General features: G+C 37.9%; 1 protein-coding gene and 1 pseudogene across 6 annotated transcripts in view; both read right to left on the bottom strand.

The window, feature by feature from the left end:
- Nucleotides 1-15,965, bottom strand: part of DNMBP (dynamin binding protein) — a 125,742-nt gene that overhangs the window by 15,456 nt on the left and 94,321 nt on the right. For all 6 annotated transcript variants that reach the window (XM_074233166.1, XM_074233168.1, XM_074233167.1 and 3 more), the window contains 5 exons: nucleotides 15,466-15,659; nucleotides 14,656-14,755; nucleotides 9,853-10,000; nucleotides 415-432; nucleotides 90-289 (listed from right to left, as the gene is read on the bottom strand). In XM_074233166.1, the coding sequence (XP_074089267.1) occupies nucleotides 90-289; nucleotides 415-432; nucleotides 9,853-10,000; nucleotides 14,656-14,755; nucleotides 15,466-15,659 (660 nt within the window). The remainder of the gene's footprint in view (nucleotides 1-89; nucleotides 290-414; nucleotides 433-9,852; nucleotides 10,001-14,655; nucleotides 14,756-15,465; nucleotides 15,660-15,965) is intronic.
- LOC141520450 (ATP synthase F(0) complex subunit C1, mitochondrial pseudogene) lies at nucleotides 2,228-9,756 on the bottom strand (annotated as a pseudogene).

The following is a 15,965-nucleotide window of genomic DNA, read 5'->3' as shown; positions in this document are numbered from 1 at the left end:
TTCCAACCTTTTCTGCCAGCCTCTCTTAAAAGGGCACCTTCTTCTCATTACCCCCTTCTTTTCTAAGAATTTGGGCATGTCAATCTTACCCAGGTCCTTTCGACGTTTATATTCATTGATGTTGACATTAATCTCCTTGACGGCAAGGACAGCATTGGTTAAAGGAACTTTGTCTGGGTGAGAGTCTGGTGTGGAATTCAGGAGCTCCATTAACAGCAGTGGGTAACGCATAACTCTCTGCACTGGTTTGATGAGGAAGGAGCCCAAGTTAATGTAGTTTGTACAACCCCTGTAGAAGAAAAAGAGATTTTCTTCAAACATCACAACTTTTGTGTCACATACATACAAAACGTAATATTTGTACTTATAAAATAGATTGACTTGACTGACACAGCAAGTAAGAAGGAAACTTACCATTCACTGTACAGGCTCCTATAAGGCAGAGAATATGAAAAGAAAAGAGACATCTTGTTAGAGGCTTTTCACATTAATCTTAAAGCAGGGGTATCCATTAGTTACAACAAATCATACAGGAAGAGGAAACTTAAAATTCTTTCCATATCTAGGCTCCTAGAAAGAAGAAATAAACCTTATCATTTAAAGTATGGCTCTATACTTAAAATAAGGCCAGGATTTAATATCTGAGAAAGATCTATGTCCTCTCTTCTCTCTTCCCCCATGGCTGGTTTGGCAAAAAGCTCTTTCTCAAATGTTGGTTGGGAAAGTGAAGAATTAAATCTCTACTCCTATAAATACATGAATGAAGAATCTGTGATCTAACATATCTTATTATTTGAAGTCTCCCTTAAAAGATCTAGAACTCATGTTATATCTAGGGAAATGCAGCTTGTGATCTGTCAACAGTAAGAGTATGTGATCTTTATCCCTATCCTGGGATTATTCATTTGGACCATGCTCTCTCCATGATGTTTTAGGGAAAGTTTTGGGTCACCTTGAACCCAATGACCTAGGAAAGTTAACTCAACAAAGAACTCGAAACATAAATCAACCCAAAAGAGTTAAAAAGAATATGAATTTCAACTAAAGTCCCTATAGGTAAGTCTAGAAGGAATAACAAAGTATAATGATAGGATGTTGGCATGGATCTCCACACCACAAAAAGTTACAGTAATCCCTAGGTCAAAACTGGTAGAGGAAAAAAGGATTTTAGCTACTCAAGGATCTTGTATAATAGTATACAAAGCATTAAGTTCTTGAGAATAAGAAAATTAGAATAGTATCTACTTTTCCTCAAAAGAAATGAAACACATCAGAATAAACTGTAAAAGTTAAATATTTCAGCGACTTTAGAGGCAGAAATGAACAAAAATTTCAAAAAAAACCCCCAAATTCAGTAAAATATTAAGAAGATAAAATTTGAAGTTTTAAAGTTCCATTTTACATTAATAAGACTTGAAAAGTTAATGAAAACTTAAAATGACAAATGTTGGGAGGGGTTATAGGGAAATAGGAACAGTTATGTATTACTGAGGGAGCTATAAACTGCTTTAGCAGTTCTGGAAAGCCATCTAGAATTGTTCCCAAAGTATTATTAACTTGTATATATCTCTTCTGACTCATCAATAACACCACTAAACAAGTACTTTAAAGAGAAAAGGAATCCATATACACAAATCACTGCTCTTTTATCACTGTTCTTTTAGCAGTAGGAAAAAATTGGTATGCTGCCCATCATTTGGTAAATGACTGAACAAATTATGAGATATAAATATAAGATCACTGTGCCTTAAGAAAAGGGTGAAAGAAAGTTTTAGAGAAGCTGAGAAGACATATAAACTGTCACAAGAAGAAAAAACCAGAGCAATTTAAACAATAATAATGCCATAAAAGATTTAATTAAGAACTTTGATCAGTTCAATGACCAATCACAATTCCAACCTGACAGAGGTGATGACTCAGGGTGCAAGATGAGACATATTTGTTGGACATTGCCAATGCAGGAATCTATTTTGCTTGAGTATACATATTTGATACAAGGATTTTGGTTTTCGTTCTTTTTTGTTCCCTCAATGTAGAGAGTTAGGAGGGTTGGAAATTTTTTTAAAATAAATTTTAAAAAAATAATAAATAACCATATTTTCCAGGGCAAAATAAAGTCAATAATCCTATGTATTTAGTATTCTCCAAGTTAAAGAAAAGATCAAGTTAACACAAAAGTTAAGAGACAGAGGGAGTCCATACTAGCTAGATTTTGTCAAGCTAACAATTTTTTTTTTTAAAGAAACATGGTGTTTAATGTTAAAGCTTGACACCCTCCAGCAAGGGGCTCAGGGCTGCAGTCAAAGCAGCGGGATGGAGGCAGGCGAGCTTCCACAGAGCCTCACATGGAAAAGAGGATGAGGAAGGCTACCATCAAACAGAAGAGCCCCATAGCTTCAGACAGGGCAAAGCCCAGGATGGCGTAGAAGAGCTGCTGCTTGAGGGATGGGTTCCTGGCATAGCCGATGATTAAACTGCCAAACACCGTCCCGATACCTGCCCCTGAGCCAGCCACCCCAACTGTGGCGGCCCCAGCCCCAATAAACTTGGCAGCCGTGACAATGTCCCGGGAAATAGCACTGGTCTGGAACTCCCAACGGGCCAGCTGGAGTGGAGTACTGCTAGAAGTGGGCTGTTGAAGATAGATCTCTGATCTATTCAGGACAGATGCAGACACAGGCCTGACCAAACCCCTGGTACAGCATCAGATCAGGTCTGGAGAAACGAGGAGCGCCCCTGGCCTCAAGCTAACAATTTTAGGGAGATGGAATAGATAACAGGAAAGCCAAGGAAAGTAAACATTACTAAATGTGCTAAATTCAGAACCACAAAAGATAGCAAACAGGAATGGTGCCAAAAGTTTCTAAGGAAAAATAGAAAACCTAGATTACTATAATGAAAGATATGAAGGGAGAATCTAATGTTCATAAAAACAAAAATTAGGAAAGTAAAAGCAAAAAGAATATACACCATTGTCAATGATAAGCTTAAGAAAATGTTCTTTATATCTAACAAAATGAGTCAATAGAAATCTTAGTATGAAAAATGTGCTAGAAATAAGGGATCTGTTGTGTTAAAGTAAATCAAACAAAAGTTCCTAAAAAGATAGCAATGATGTTGAGTCAGGTGAAGGTCAGAGATGCTAGTACTGGGAAACTGAAGAAGAGTGAAAAGACTTTCACAGGGGCTGGATTCAGGAATGAAAGTAAAAAAATTTGGCAAAGGAGGTGGCTAGGTGGCACAGTCTATAGAGCAACAGCCCTGGAGTCAGGAGTACCTGAGTTCAAATCCAGCTTCAGACACTTAATAATCACCTAGCTGTGTGGTCTTGGGCAAGCCACTTAACCCCATTGCCTTGAAAAAAAATTTGGCAAAGACAAGGATATCTTACAGAATATAGAGCTGAGCTTAGAGTCAGGAAACTAAAATAAGACTTGAATTTAGTACCTAAGAAAAATCTATGTCCTCCTTCTCCTTCCCCTCCCCATGGCTGGTTTGACAAATAGCTGTTACTCAAATGTTGGGTGGGAAAGTAAAGAATTAAATCTCTAGTCCTATAAATACAGGGGCTCAAATCCCCTTTCTGATTCTAATTAGTCAATGTAGATAAATCTCTCAACCTCTATTGCACAGGAATGCTGATGTCAACTTATCCCAGCTATAAATAATTTTTTTCCCTTCATTGCATCACTATTATTACCCACCAACTCTGCCTCCACTACTACTTTCATCTCCCCCAAATAAAAACTGTCCCGTTTAACAGGCATAGTCAATCTAAACAAGCCTACATATCGGTCATTTCTGAAAATATATGCTTCATTATATCTCTAACTCAGCTGTTCTCAAGCTGAGCAGGCTTGTTGTTTATGCTGATTTTCTAGAATTAGGTGGCTGTATGGAGCAGCTAGGTGGTGCAGTGGATAGAGCACCAGCCCTTGAGTCAGGATGACCTGATTTCAAATCCGGTCTCAGACACTTAATAATTGCCTCTCTGTATGACCATGGGCAAGACACTTAACCCTATTGCCTTAAATAAAAAAAAAATTTAATTACAAGAAGGTTATGGACAATTATGATACTAACACAGATGAAAGTTAATGGTGTGTTGTGTTGACCTTAACCAGCACTCCAGATCTCTCTGTGTGTGTGGGGCTGTGTGGCTGCGTGTAAGGGATGCTACAAAGGTAAAATTGACAAGACTTTCTTCTCTTCAAACCCCAAATTTAATTTACAATTGCCTCAGGATTCCCACTTTCATTCTGGTGTAAGGAGCAAAGGCTTGATCTTATCTGCAATTGAGGAGAGCACAGAAAGATTTCCTTTATGTGCTCCCCCCCACACACACACACACATAAATTTCCCCTATCCCACACACCATTATTTTTAAAAGTTGAATTATTTAAAATTTATTTAAAAGCTTGCATTATTTTTATTCCCTTTTAGGGATTAAACCTGTAAAACCTCATTTAGGATTATAGTAAGAAAAGGGATTTGGTTTGGGAACAACAATGATTTGAAATTTAGTACATTGTTCAGAGTGGGATCAGTGATTGAAATAGTGAAATAGTAAGAGAAGGAACTTAGGAAGAGCAGGGAAATAACCCTTGAATCAATGAGTTTATGGGAATAAAAAAGCAGTTCAAAAGACAAAAAAAGGAATCTCTAAGGAAAAGTTAAGGGAGGTAGTAGACTTAACAGGAAAAAATTCAAGACTCAGAATCTAGGATTCAACTCTTGAAAAAGCTTCTTTCCTGAAATTGAAGCATCTTTTCTATCTCCAGGAAGAAGGGCAAATGGATTAAAACAGCAGCTCTCAGATTTTGGCCTCAGGATCCATTTCCATTCTTTTTTTTTTTTTTGAAAGGTTTTTGCACGGCAAACAGGGTTAAGTGGTTGCCCAAGGCCACACAGCTGGGTAATTATTAAGTGTCTGAGACCAGATTTGAACCCAGGTACTCTTGACTCCAGGGCCGGTGCTTTATCCACCAGGCCACCTAGCCGCCCCTCCATTTCCATTCTTAAAAAAATTAAGAATCCCATAAAGAGATTTTCAGTTTCTGTGGGTTAAGTTCATCAAAAGTTATTATATAAAAATTAAAACTTCTTAATATTATGAAAATAATTCTGACCTTGCACACTCCTTGAGAGGGACACTTGGGCACCACATTTTGAGAACAGCTGAGTTAGAGATATAATGAAGCATATATTGTCAGAAATGACCGATATGTAGGCTTGTTTAGATTGACTATGCCTGTTAAAAGGGACAGTTTTTATTTGGAGGAGATGAAAGTAAGGAGTGGAGGCAGAGTTGGTGGGTAATAATAGTGATACAATGAAAGGGAAAAAAACATCAAGGAAAACTGCCCAAGGGAAAGGGAAAGTTCAGAAGGAGACCCAAACAGGGGAGTTTTATTACTAGTGTATTATAATTAAAATGTATTTTTAAAATATTTATTGATGTTGATTAAATTCATAAAAAAGAGAACATTTTAAAATTTTAAAGAATTTTGTATAGTATCTAGTACAGTACATGCATATAATTGTTACTGCAACACTTCAAAGACTGTAAATTCCCTAATAAGGAAACAGATTAAAATACCTCCAAATCTTAAGAGAGAGTATTCATGAAATGCTGTAGACAACAAAAATCATTATCTTCTCCATCATTAGACTCTCTGAACTTAGTGAGGCTAGTCCACAGACAACAGACAGCCTATCACAGGACCAGCAACTGAATCCTTTACAGCTTAAGGTGAACTGTCAGAGTTTGAACTCCTCCAGCATAATCTTCAAGAACTGTCATTTCTAGTCTACAAGACAGTGGTTCAAGATTAGTGAATGTGTGTGTGTGTGGGGGGGCTGAGCCAAGATGGCGACAAGAGTGGATCCTGTCTTGGGCTCTCTCTCATAAATCTTCAAAAATAAGGACTCTAACTAAATTTTCGAGAGACAGAACCCACAGAGGGACCCAATGAGGCAGTTCTCCTACTCAAGGTAACCTGGAAAAGAGCATAAAGGCTCTGTTCCCTGGGGTTTGAGGGGAGGCCCGCCAGAGTGAAAGAGCTTCAGCCCCAGGGCGCTGGGAGCCCAGCTCACAGCAGCAGGGGAGTTTCCTGAGCTACGCCCCAGGGGAGCACCGAGCACAAATTGGGGGAACAGAAAGGGACCTCTGCCAGAGCGAGCACGTGGAGCCCAGCCCTCAGGGCACACAGCAAGCAGCATGGCCAAGGCAGTCCCAATCCAGGAACAGAAGCAGGGGGAGCAGGTAGGCATGAGCCCATTGAACCTAGGGAGGAGAGTGAAGAGAGAGACTGCAGAGCTCTGTCCTCTGCCCCTGGAACAGGACTCTGGGGCTCTGACCACATTCAGATCCTGATTGCCATCTAGGCCCCCCCCCCCACCTCAGCCCCATGGCAGAGGGGGGCACATATGTTCATTCATAGACCAGGAGGGAGGACAGAGCCTCACACACTGAGACCTTTATGGGAGTGTCCCAAAAGCTCAGGAAGCACCCACAAAACAGGCTAAGGCTGGGAAGATGAGCAAGCAGAGAAACAAGAGAACACCACTGAGAAATACATTATCTATGATCCCAAGAAGGATCAATATTCTCAGTCTGAAGATGAGGAAACACAAGCTCCTGCATCTAAAGACTCCAAGAAAAATAGAAATTGGGCTCAGGCTATTGACAGAGCTCAAAAAAGACTTTGAAAATCAAGTGAAGGAGTTGGAAGAAAAACTGGGAAAAGAAATGAGAGAGATGCAGGAAAAACATGAAAATGAAGTCAGCAGCTTAGTCAAGCAAATTCAAAAAAATGCTGAAGAAAATAGCATACTAAAAACCAGCTTAGGTAGAATGGATAAAACAGTTCAAAAAGTCATTGAGGAGAAGAATGCTTTAAAAAGCAAAATTGGCCAGATTGGAAAAAAGATCAGAAAACTCTCTGAGGAGAATAAATCCTTCAGACAAAGAATAGAACTCAGGGAGATTGATGAATTTACTAGAAATCAGGACTCAATACTTCAAAACCAAAAGAATGAAAAATTAGAAGAAAATGTGAAACATCTCATTGAAAAAACTGATATGGAAAACAAATTTAGGAAAGATAATTTAAAAATTATTGGAATGGGGGCGGCTAGGTGGTGCAGTGGATAGAGCACCTGGCCTTGGAGTCAAGAGTACCTGAGTTCAAATCCAGCTTCAGACACTTAATAATTACCTAGCCGTGTGGCCTTGGGCAAGCCACTTAACCCCATTGCCTTGAAAAATCTAAAAAAAAAAAAAAATTGGAATACCTGAAAGTCATGACCAGGAAAAGAGCCTTGACATTATTTTCAAAGAATTACTACAGGAAAATTGCCCTGATATCCTACAAGCAGAGGGCAAAATAGAAATGGAGAGAATCCACAGATCCCCCCAAGAAAGAGATCCCCAAAAAATAACCCCCAGGCATATTATAGCCAAGTTCCAGAACTCCCAAGTCAAAGAGAAAATATTACAAGCAGCCAGAAGGACATAATGCAAATACCATGGAGCTACAATCAGGATCTCACAGGACTTAGCAACAACTACATTAAAAGCTCGTAGGGCTTGTAATATAATATACCAGAAGGCAAAAGAGCTTAGAATGCAACTGAGAATCAACTACCCAGCAAGGCTGAATGTCCTCTTCCAGGGAAAAAGATGGACTTTCAATGAACCAGGGGAATTTCAAATGTTCCTGTTGGAATGGCCAGAGCTGAACAGAAGATCTGATCTTCAAATACAGGACTCAGGTGAAGCATAGAGATTGGAGAAGGGGAAAATATGAGGGACTTAATGATGATGAACTGCATGTATTCCTGCATAGAAAAATGACACTGCTAAGATTCATATGAACCTTCTCAATTAACAGAGCAAGTAGAAGGAACTTTTATAGATGAAGCACAGGAGAAAGCTGAATTTGAAGATAAAATATGGTGTAAAAATGGAATCAATAGAAAAAAGGGAAATGTAATGAGAGAAAGAAAAAAGGAGAGGGGGAATAGGGCAAGATATTTCATATAATAAGATTTTTCTTTATTACAATGAGCTGTTGCAATGATATGGAAGCGGGGAAGGCAAGGGGGAATGAGGGAATCTTCGCTCTCATTAGAGGTGGCTAGGAGAGGAAACAGCATATATACTCAATGGGGTATAGATATCTGGAGTAAGAAGGAGGGGGACAGGGGGAATGGGGGAATGGGGGAATGTGAGTGATGGAGGAGAGGATGGACCATGGGGGAGAGTGGTCAGATATAACACATTTTCCTTTTTACTTCTTGCAAGGGGCTGGGATTGGATGGCCTGTCCAGGATCATAGGGCCAGGTGGATGCTGGGCCTAAGGGGTGGTAGGGGGGCTCAGGGCCTCTTGGCCCCAGGACCAGGGATCTGTCTGCTGCGCCACTCAGCTACCCTACAGCAAAGTCAGAGTGAAAGGAGAGAGAAAATATAGTACATGGTAGTGGAGAAATACAAAAGGAGGGAGTTGCGATCAGCAATGGCAATGGTGGAAAAATATGGAAGTAACTTTTGCCATGGACTTATCATAAAGAATATGATCCACCCACGACAGAGTTGGTGTTGGAACACAGACTGAAACACATTTTTTATTATTATTATTTTGGGGGGGGGTGCAGGGCAAATGAGGCTGTGTGGTCTGCCTGGGGCCATATAGCAGGGTGATCTTTGCGTGTCTGAGGGCAGATTTGGACCCGGGTGCTCCTGGCTCAAGGGCCAGTGCTCTGTCCACCACCCAGCCGCCCCTACTATTATTACTATTTTATTTTATTTTAGGTCTGTTTTTTTCTTTTTTTGGTTTATGCAGGGCAGTGGGGTTGGGGTGCCTTGCATGTCACAAGCTGGGTGATTGTTGGGTGTATGGGGCCGGATATGGGCTTGGGTGCTCCATCCACTGTGCCACCTGGCCATACCTACAATTATTACTATTATTTTTAATTTTAATTTTTTTTCTCTCTCCCCTTTACTTTATCGCTCAAGTGAGTCTATATTTTTTTGGGGGGAGGAGGTATTTTGTTTACTCTTAAACAAGAATATTTTATTAATGTATTAAAAATTGTACAAAATGATATTAAATTAAAAATAAAACATAAAAATAAAATAAAGATTAGTGAATGTCTATACAATAAAGTAAAGTAAAATAAACTAAGGCAAGAGACAAGAAAGCATCCTGACAGAAATTTCAAGAGGGATCAGTGCTCTATGCACTGAAATTAATTCATTATTAAGAAATATCATATTATATATGATATGCAACACAATAATATTGAATATGTTCATACATAAAAACACTGTACATATTAATGTTATTATGATTTGTATTAATGTATAGTTATGTTATATAGTTATATAAGCATATAGCTTATATAAATATATAATTATATTTTAATGTGTTATATTAATAAATTGTATGCCATGATATATAACATTGTAGCATATCACATGGGTATATTTATATTATATTATTATGTAAAATATGTTAATATATTAAATGTTTGTGCTGATGTTTAATATTATTTCTAATTAAAAACAACAAGAGTCATCCTCTTTTTATTTTTCTTCCCCTTCCCTGCCTTGTGTTACCTCCCCCAAACAAGTAAATGATATCTTTTCCAGTCTTAGAATCCCAAGATCACTTTTTGGTCACCAGTGAGATGGTTTCATGGTCATCCTGGGATACGAAGTCTGCACCAGTTAAGACTCCTTCCAGCTTCATGACTCTATGATTAAAAAACCTATCTATGACATAATAGACTGAGCTATAAAACAGGCCTGAGAGGGGGGTAGGGGGAAGAAGATTCAAAGTTCCTACTTAAGCTTTTCCACGTATTCTAGAAGATGCTTCTGGATTCTCTCTTCTTTCTCATACATCTCCAGGAGTGCAATGGCCTCATCATGATTCTGGCAGTAAACTTTGTATACCCCCTCGAGCTCATCCCGATGTTCCAAGAATACAGGTCCTTTAAAACAGAGAGGCATATTAAGTAATCCAAATTACAGCTTTCTTCTCCAAGATCAAATTCACCTTGAGATACTTTAGGTATCTCAAAGCATAGTACACAAACTCTAAATATTACATAAAGCAGCAGTTTAGTTAAAAATTGATAATTACTCTTTATTACTAAATTCATTAGTAGTCTCCTACTTCCAATTAAAAGAGGAAGAATTCTGAAAGAAATTAAAAAAGTGATGTATGGTGCTTTTAAAACAAAATCACTGAGAACTGTATTAGAAATTCTTAACCTACTAAGTAAACTTTTAAAGGGTAACAATTTTCTTTAACAACTAGACAGAACTGAGAAAATTGAGGATGAGAACTCTCAAAATTCTTTGACCATTCTGTTAAAATTTGCTCTCTATTTATTTAATCTATATTAGCCATCATGGCTCTCTTCCTTGCAAAGGTTAACTACTCTTCTATGTAAACACATACACGTACACACACACACACACACACACACACACACACACATTCTCATTCTCTCTCTCTCACTCACTCACCCTTGCACATTTCCTTTAGTTAAAATAAAACAGGGGCAGCTAGATGGTACAGTGGATAGAGCCCTGGAGTCAGGAGTACCCGAGTTCAAATCCAGCCTCAGACACTTCATAATTACCTAGCTGTGTGGCCTTTGGCAAGCCACTTAACCCCATTTGCCTTGCAAAAAAAACCAAAACTCATCACTTGAACTTCTTTCATTTTATGAAATTTCTACCATTCCTTATAAAGTCAAATTTCTCATATGATTCCACAGAAACAATTCCTTTATTGCAATGCCTCCACTGGCTTATTTTTCCATAATTATAATTGCTATTTCTAAAGGTAGTGTTAACAACCTCTCTTTTTAGGTAAATGCAATGCCCTCTTCTCAATCCCAGAAACTCTTATGTCTAGCCAAACTGGTCTTCTTGTTGTCCCCCAAATATTACCATCTTTTATCTCTGCCTTTGCAGATAATCTCATTCCTGGAATTTACTCTCCTCATTTTTCCCCTCTTGAAACCTCAAGCTTCCTTCAAAACTCAAGCTCAAACACTCCCTACTACAGGAGACTTTTCCTAATTCCCCTGGTAGGCCCTCCATCTGACATGTATTTTGCATATATTCATAAGTATACCTATGGTCTCTCCCTATAGAATACAAGCTCCTTGAGGGAGGACTTTTGGTTTTGTCTTTGTATTTCTAGTACCTAGCACTGACCAGAATATAAATTAATGCAAGCTAATTGAATTAAAAAAGTTACAACACATATGAATCATATCTAAACTCCTTTGCTTGGTTTTTTTTCAAGTCCATTCAAAATCTGATCATTTATCTTGTCCTTATTTTCTACTATTTCTAATAATCTGTTCCAATCAGGTCAACTTTCTAATTGACTCTCATTGAATAAATATAATTTCTGTTCTTCAAAACCCAATTTCCTCACCTCTATATGACCTTTATAGACTACATTCATATGTCCTTTTGTTATCTGATATAGTTACCTGTCTACTCTAAGCATCTTATGAACAGGGAGAGGTTTTTATGCTTCTACTATACCTGACAAAGTGCCAATAGTCCCTTAAATATTCCATTGATTTTGTTTTCTTATCTATATTGTTTTTTTCTATTGTACCTACTTATTACATTACTTTTCCAATTTTTAAAGAAATGTTGAACTGCTACAACAACTTTGGGGATAAGATTAATGTCTTAACATAATCAACTATAAAGAAAAAAAGAAACTAACACAGTTGTGTGATCTCACTGATTCAGGAATACTTTCCAGTGATGCAGACTATAATCCATTAATGCCTGTCTATGCTGTAAAACTCTTATCCAGACTCCTAAACACAGGCAACAGGGGTACAGTCAATATTTTGGAAGTCTTTCTCAATTTGTTCTGATATTACATGGTACCAATGGGAGTACTATGGTATTTTACTTATCATCTCTCAATCTTGTCATGTAACTAGTCCATCTTTTCTTCCTGTCATATAATTATTTAACAATCTCCTTGGTCATCTGCTGCAACCAGTTCACACCCACCACACATCTTCCCAATACTTTTTAAATGATATTCTCATCTTTAGCTCTTCAGAATCAATAGTGTTCTATACCTCACTGCCATCTAACAATGCCAATAAAACATTAGGTATTGAAAAGGTTGGTCCTTTGCTTTCATAAGTAGCCTGGGGTGAGGTCAGTAAAGAGTTTAGCAATTTGCCTGAAACATCAGAATCAAAGCCTTCTCTCTTCCTTTTTTTCAACTCTGGATCCAGCTGTTGTGCATTTGTGCAGTTTCAGATATTCCCATTCTTGGCAAAATTCCGTACAGTGTCCATACAAATTCAGAGGCCTTCTTTATATAATGTTCTTTCTTGTATGGACACAGGTCAAACTTTTTTGAGTCAATACTCATTACCAGGAGGATCTGCATTGTCCTTATGTGAAAATAGGAGCAGCCAGATCTCCCAATCCACAAAGAATTCTTCTGTGACCCCATATTCTTCACTGAAGCTTCTCTATCACAATAGTAAGAGCATATTCCTGTCTTAAGTCTTACCAGATATTTATGAAAATCAATGAAACAGAGTCATTCTTGTTATTCCATCTTCCAAAAAAAAAAATACTCAATCATTTTGGTGGGAGACACTTTGCTTCTAAAAGGGTCTGTTTTTTCCCTACTCAAAATACTTTTTCATACTCAACAAAGCAAAATGAGATCTTAAATAATCTACAATTTTTCAGGCCACACTGAGATGAAAAAGATGTAATACATCAGTTAATATCACTTGTAAAAAAAGTCTTGCTTTTTTTCCCTGTTGATACTCTCTCCCTCATTAAGTATGTCCTAAATTCATGGATAGAAGATCATTATATACAGATTTTGTCATGACGAGGGTGATGATTTAGGTCTGAAACTTCTGATGATGTTCTCTTGGTTGCCTTTTTTTTAGTACTAATAAGGTCCAAGATTTTTTTCCACATCAAATTCCTTGCATATTAATCCCTTTACCATAGTATTGGGGCTAACATTTATCTTCTCTATGGACTGATTCTTGATCTAATACAGTTGTTTCTGTTATCTTTGTTCTTGTTGGTAGCATTTTTAATCTCCTCTGATTGTGATGCTGGATGTAGAAGTTTCATGATATTCAATGGAGAGAACTGTTAAAATGGTTTTAAAAAATCATTTTCATTTTTTCCATTTCTAGTCATCCTATTTTTATCTTGAATGCTCTTAGGATTATCTTACCTAGTTGTATATCTTACCAAGATTTCTTTAAAATAGTTTTATTTTATCCTTCCATTGCTGCTCTCTGATTGTGAGAACACTGCTTATAATCAACCAATATGCTTCTTTATAAGAGTTTACAGAAGAGTATATATTCTAATTTAATGTTGCCTTTCACAGTCATCTCTCTCTGGGTGGCATTAATTTAGGTATATGCTGACCAAGATGCTTTCTTAGTTGATTTGGTTTCCCTGTTGTGACAATTTACATTGGGTAACCTTCAGGATAAAATTATTTTGGTAAGATGGGTAAAACAGAAAAAGTTGGAATACCTAATAGCAGCAATCTAGGTATGCACTGGGGACAGGGTATGATAACTGGGGACAGGGTAGTGGGAATGATAAAGCAGAAAAATGTTGCTAATAAAGAAATGACAAAATATGTTGTGTATTGGATAGGGGAAGAAGAATCAAATGTCACTTCAAAGTTTCTAGTCCAAGAGATTGGAATAATGGTGGTGCCACTAACAGGTTTGGAGAAGTTATTTTTTTTTAAGTGGGGGAAGAGACAGAAGATGATTAGTTCAAAAAAAGTTTTTACTTAATGATTACTGGCTGCATGAAGATACTATGCTGTTACTATACAAATAAGCTCCTGAAAGAAATGGGACTTAAGTTGCCTGAAGAATAACCAAGATTTGCACAGGCAGCTTCAGGGGCTTGGAAGTCATTCCAGGCAAATCTTTGGGCATTTTGGTTCTTCCAAAATTCTCAAGTTATCAGTTATATTGGAGATGCTTTATTACTCTAATAAAATTGCTAAGTTGGAATGGCATCTCCTTTTATTTCCACTGTTCATTTTCTGTTCATGTTCTGTTCAAGTAGTATTGGACTAATAAAAAGTCAAGGGGCCTAGATTCTGATTCTGAACTCTTCATCAATTAAGCAATATGACTTTGGACAAATTATTTAATTACTCACTGCTTAAGTTTCCATCTTTGTAAAAAAGTATGAGGCTCATCTACGTGCTCATTAAGATCTCCTACACCTGGGAGAGTTAAGTGGTACAGAAGAAAGAACACCAGCCCTGAAGACAGGAGGACCTGAGTTCAAATACAGCCCAGATACTTAAAAATTACCTAGCTGTGTGACTGTGGGCAAGTTACTTAAGCCCATTGTCTTGCAAAAAGGATCTCCTCTCCTCTAAGATTTTTTATGATTCTAATGACCTCAAAGCAGAGAGAAACAAAAAAGTAAATAATCCACAAAATAACCAAGACCTAATTTTGTTTGTATTAATTATACTCAAAATTATGACAGAAATGCCACTCACTCTATGGCCTTTCTAGGACAAAGTCCAGAAAAAGCTGATATAAAGAAAAGTAATTGAAGTCCATACCTATAGAATCAGTGGTCTCTAAAGCAGCCAACAACTGCTTTGAGACATTGACCACCATCTGGATGTTTCCAAAAAGTGCATCAAAATCCATGTTCTGCAACTGGGAGACAAAAGGGACAAATACATATGATGATACATAAAGCTTAAAAGGGCTTACTTTGGCATTGAAAATACCTCCTTTCACATCCCACAAGGTCCTGTCATGAGCTCTTTCTTTAGCAATCACTGTTGCCAGGATCAAAAGTCTAATAATAGTGTAACTTCCACAAGACTATCAACATCACGATATACTATCACTCATGAAAGAGTACCCATTCATTTCTTTAACCCATGACTAATATCACTATGGATTTCTTCAGTCTAACCCATGGAAATGCCATGATAGGGAAATTCCAGGGCAGAAATTTCTACTGAGCACCTAGAAAGGCCATGCTCCTTTCTGTAGGAAACATTTAGGAATACCCCCCATAAGAAGTTAGGTGCCACTTAACTGATGCCACACACCTGGAAGAAATCTCCATTCAATAGTGTAGCAGCCAACCCCACTGGTATCCCCCTTCAGCCTCTAGGAATCGCTGTCTCTTACAGGGGGCTAAGGAGCAAAATCAACAGGGACCTTCAGAAAAATAGCAGGGAAGTTGAGATGGTAGCTGATTCAGATACTCCCAGGACAACTGAGCCTTAAATTGGGGATACTAGAATTATCTCAATACAAAGCCCTGCCTTGTTTTAACCTGATTAAGATCTGGTAGTAAAAGTTTCCCTATTCTCATCCATCTAAAGGCTCTCATTGTGCCCTATTTGTCTCACCTGGGCCTGCTGCAGGGGCACCATGATCTGCTCAATGCACATCTCCAAATCCCGCACATAGTCCCTTTCAGTTTGGAGGAGTTCTTCTATCACTTTGGCTCGCTTCTCCAACATTCTCTGCTCTGGGTTCTCAGAGACCACAGACACAGGGGGTGATTCCAGGGATGCAGATTGAGAGGAGAGAAGAGTCATTTCTAGAAAGAAAAACAGGTATCTTACACTAATGAAATCATGATCCCAATGTCCCCAAAGCCTCCCTTACCCCAAAAAAAGATACAACATTCTAGGAAGCTAAAACATTAAATAAGGTATAAAAATGTGATGAAAAGAAATGACTTTTAGAGTCCAAAGGAAAGACCCAAACTCTCGATAGGGTCACCTGCAATATACAGCACAGAACATATCATGTTCATAAGAGATTAGGACTGAAAGAAGCCATATAATGACCCCGACAAGTTTCTCTACGATTCTAGGTGTGACTGTGTTTCTCCTAATACCCA

The sequence above is a fragment of the Macrotis lagotis genome, chromosome 4, assembly GCF_037893015.1.
Source record: "Macrotis lagotis isolate mMagLag1 chromosome 4, bilby.v1.9.chrom.fasta, whole genome shotgun sequence".
NCBI lineage: Eukaryota > Metazoa > Chordata > Mammalia > Peramelemorphia > Peramelidae > Macrotis > Macrotis lagotis.
Note: the sequence above shows the minus strand (reverse complement) of the source record. Positions and strands in the feature narration are given on the sequence as shown.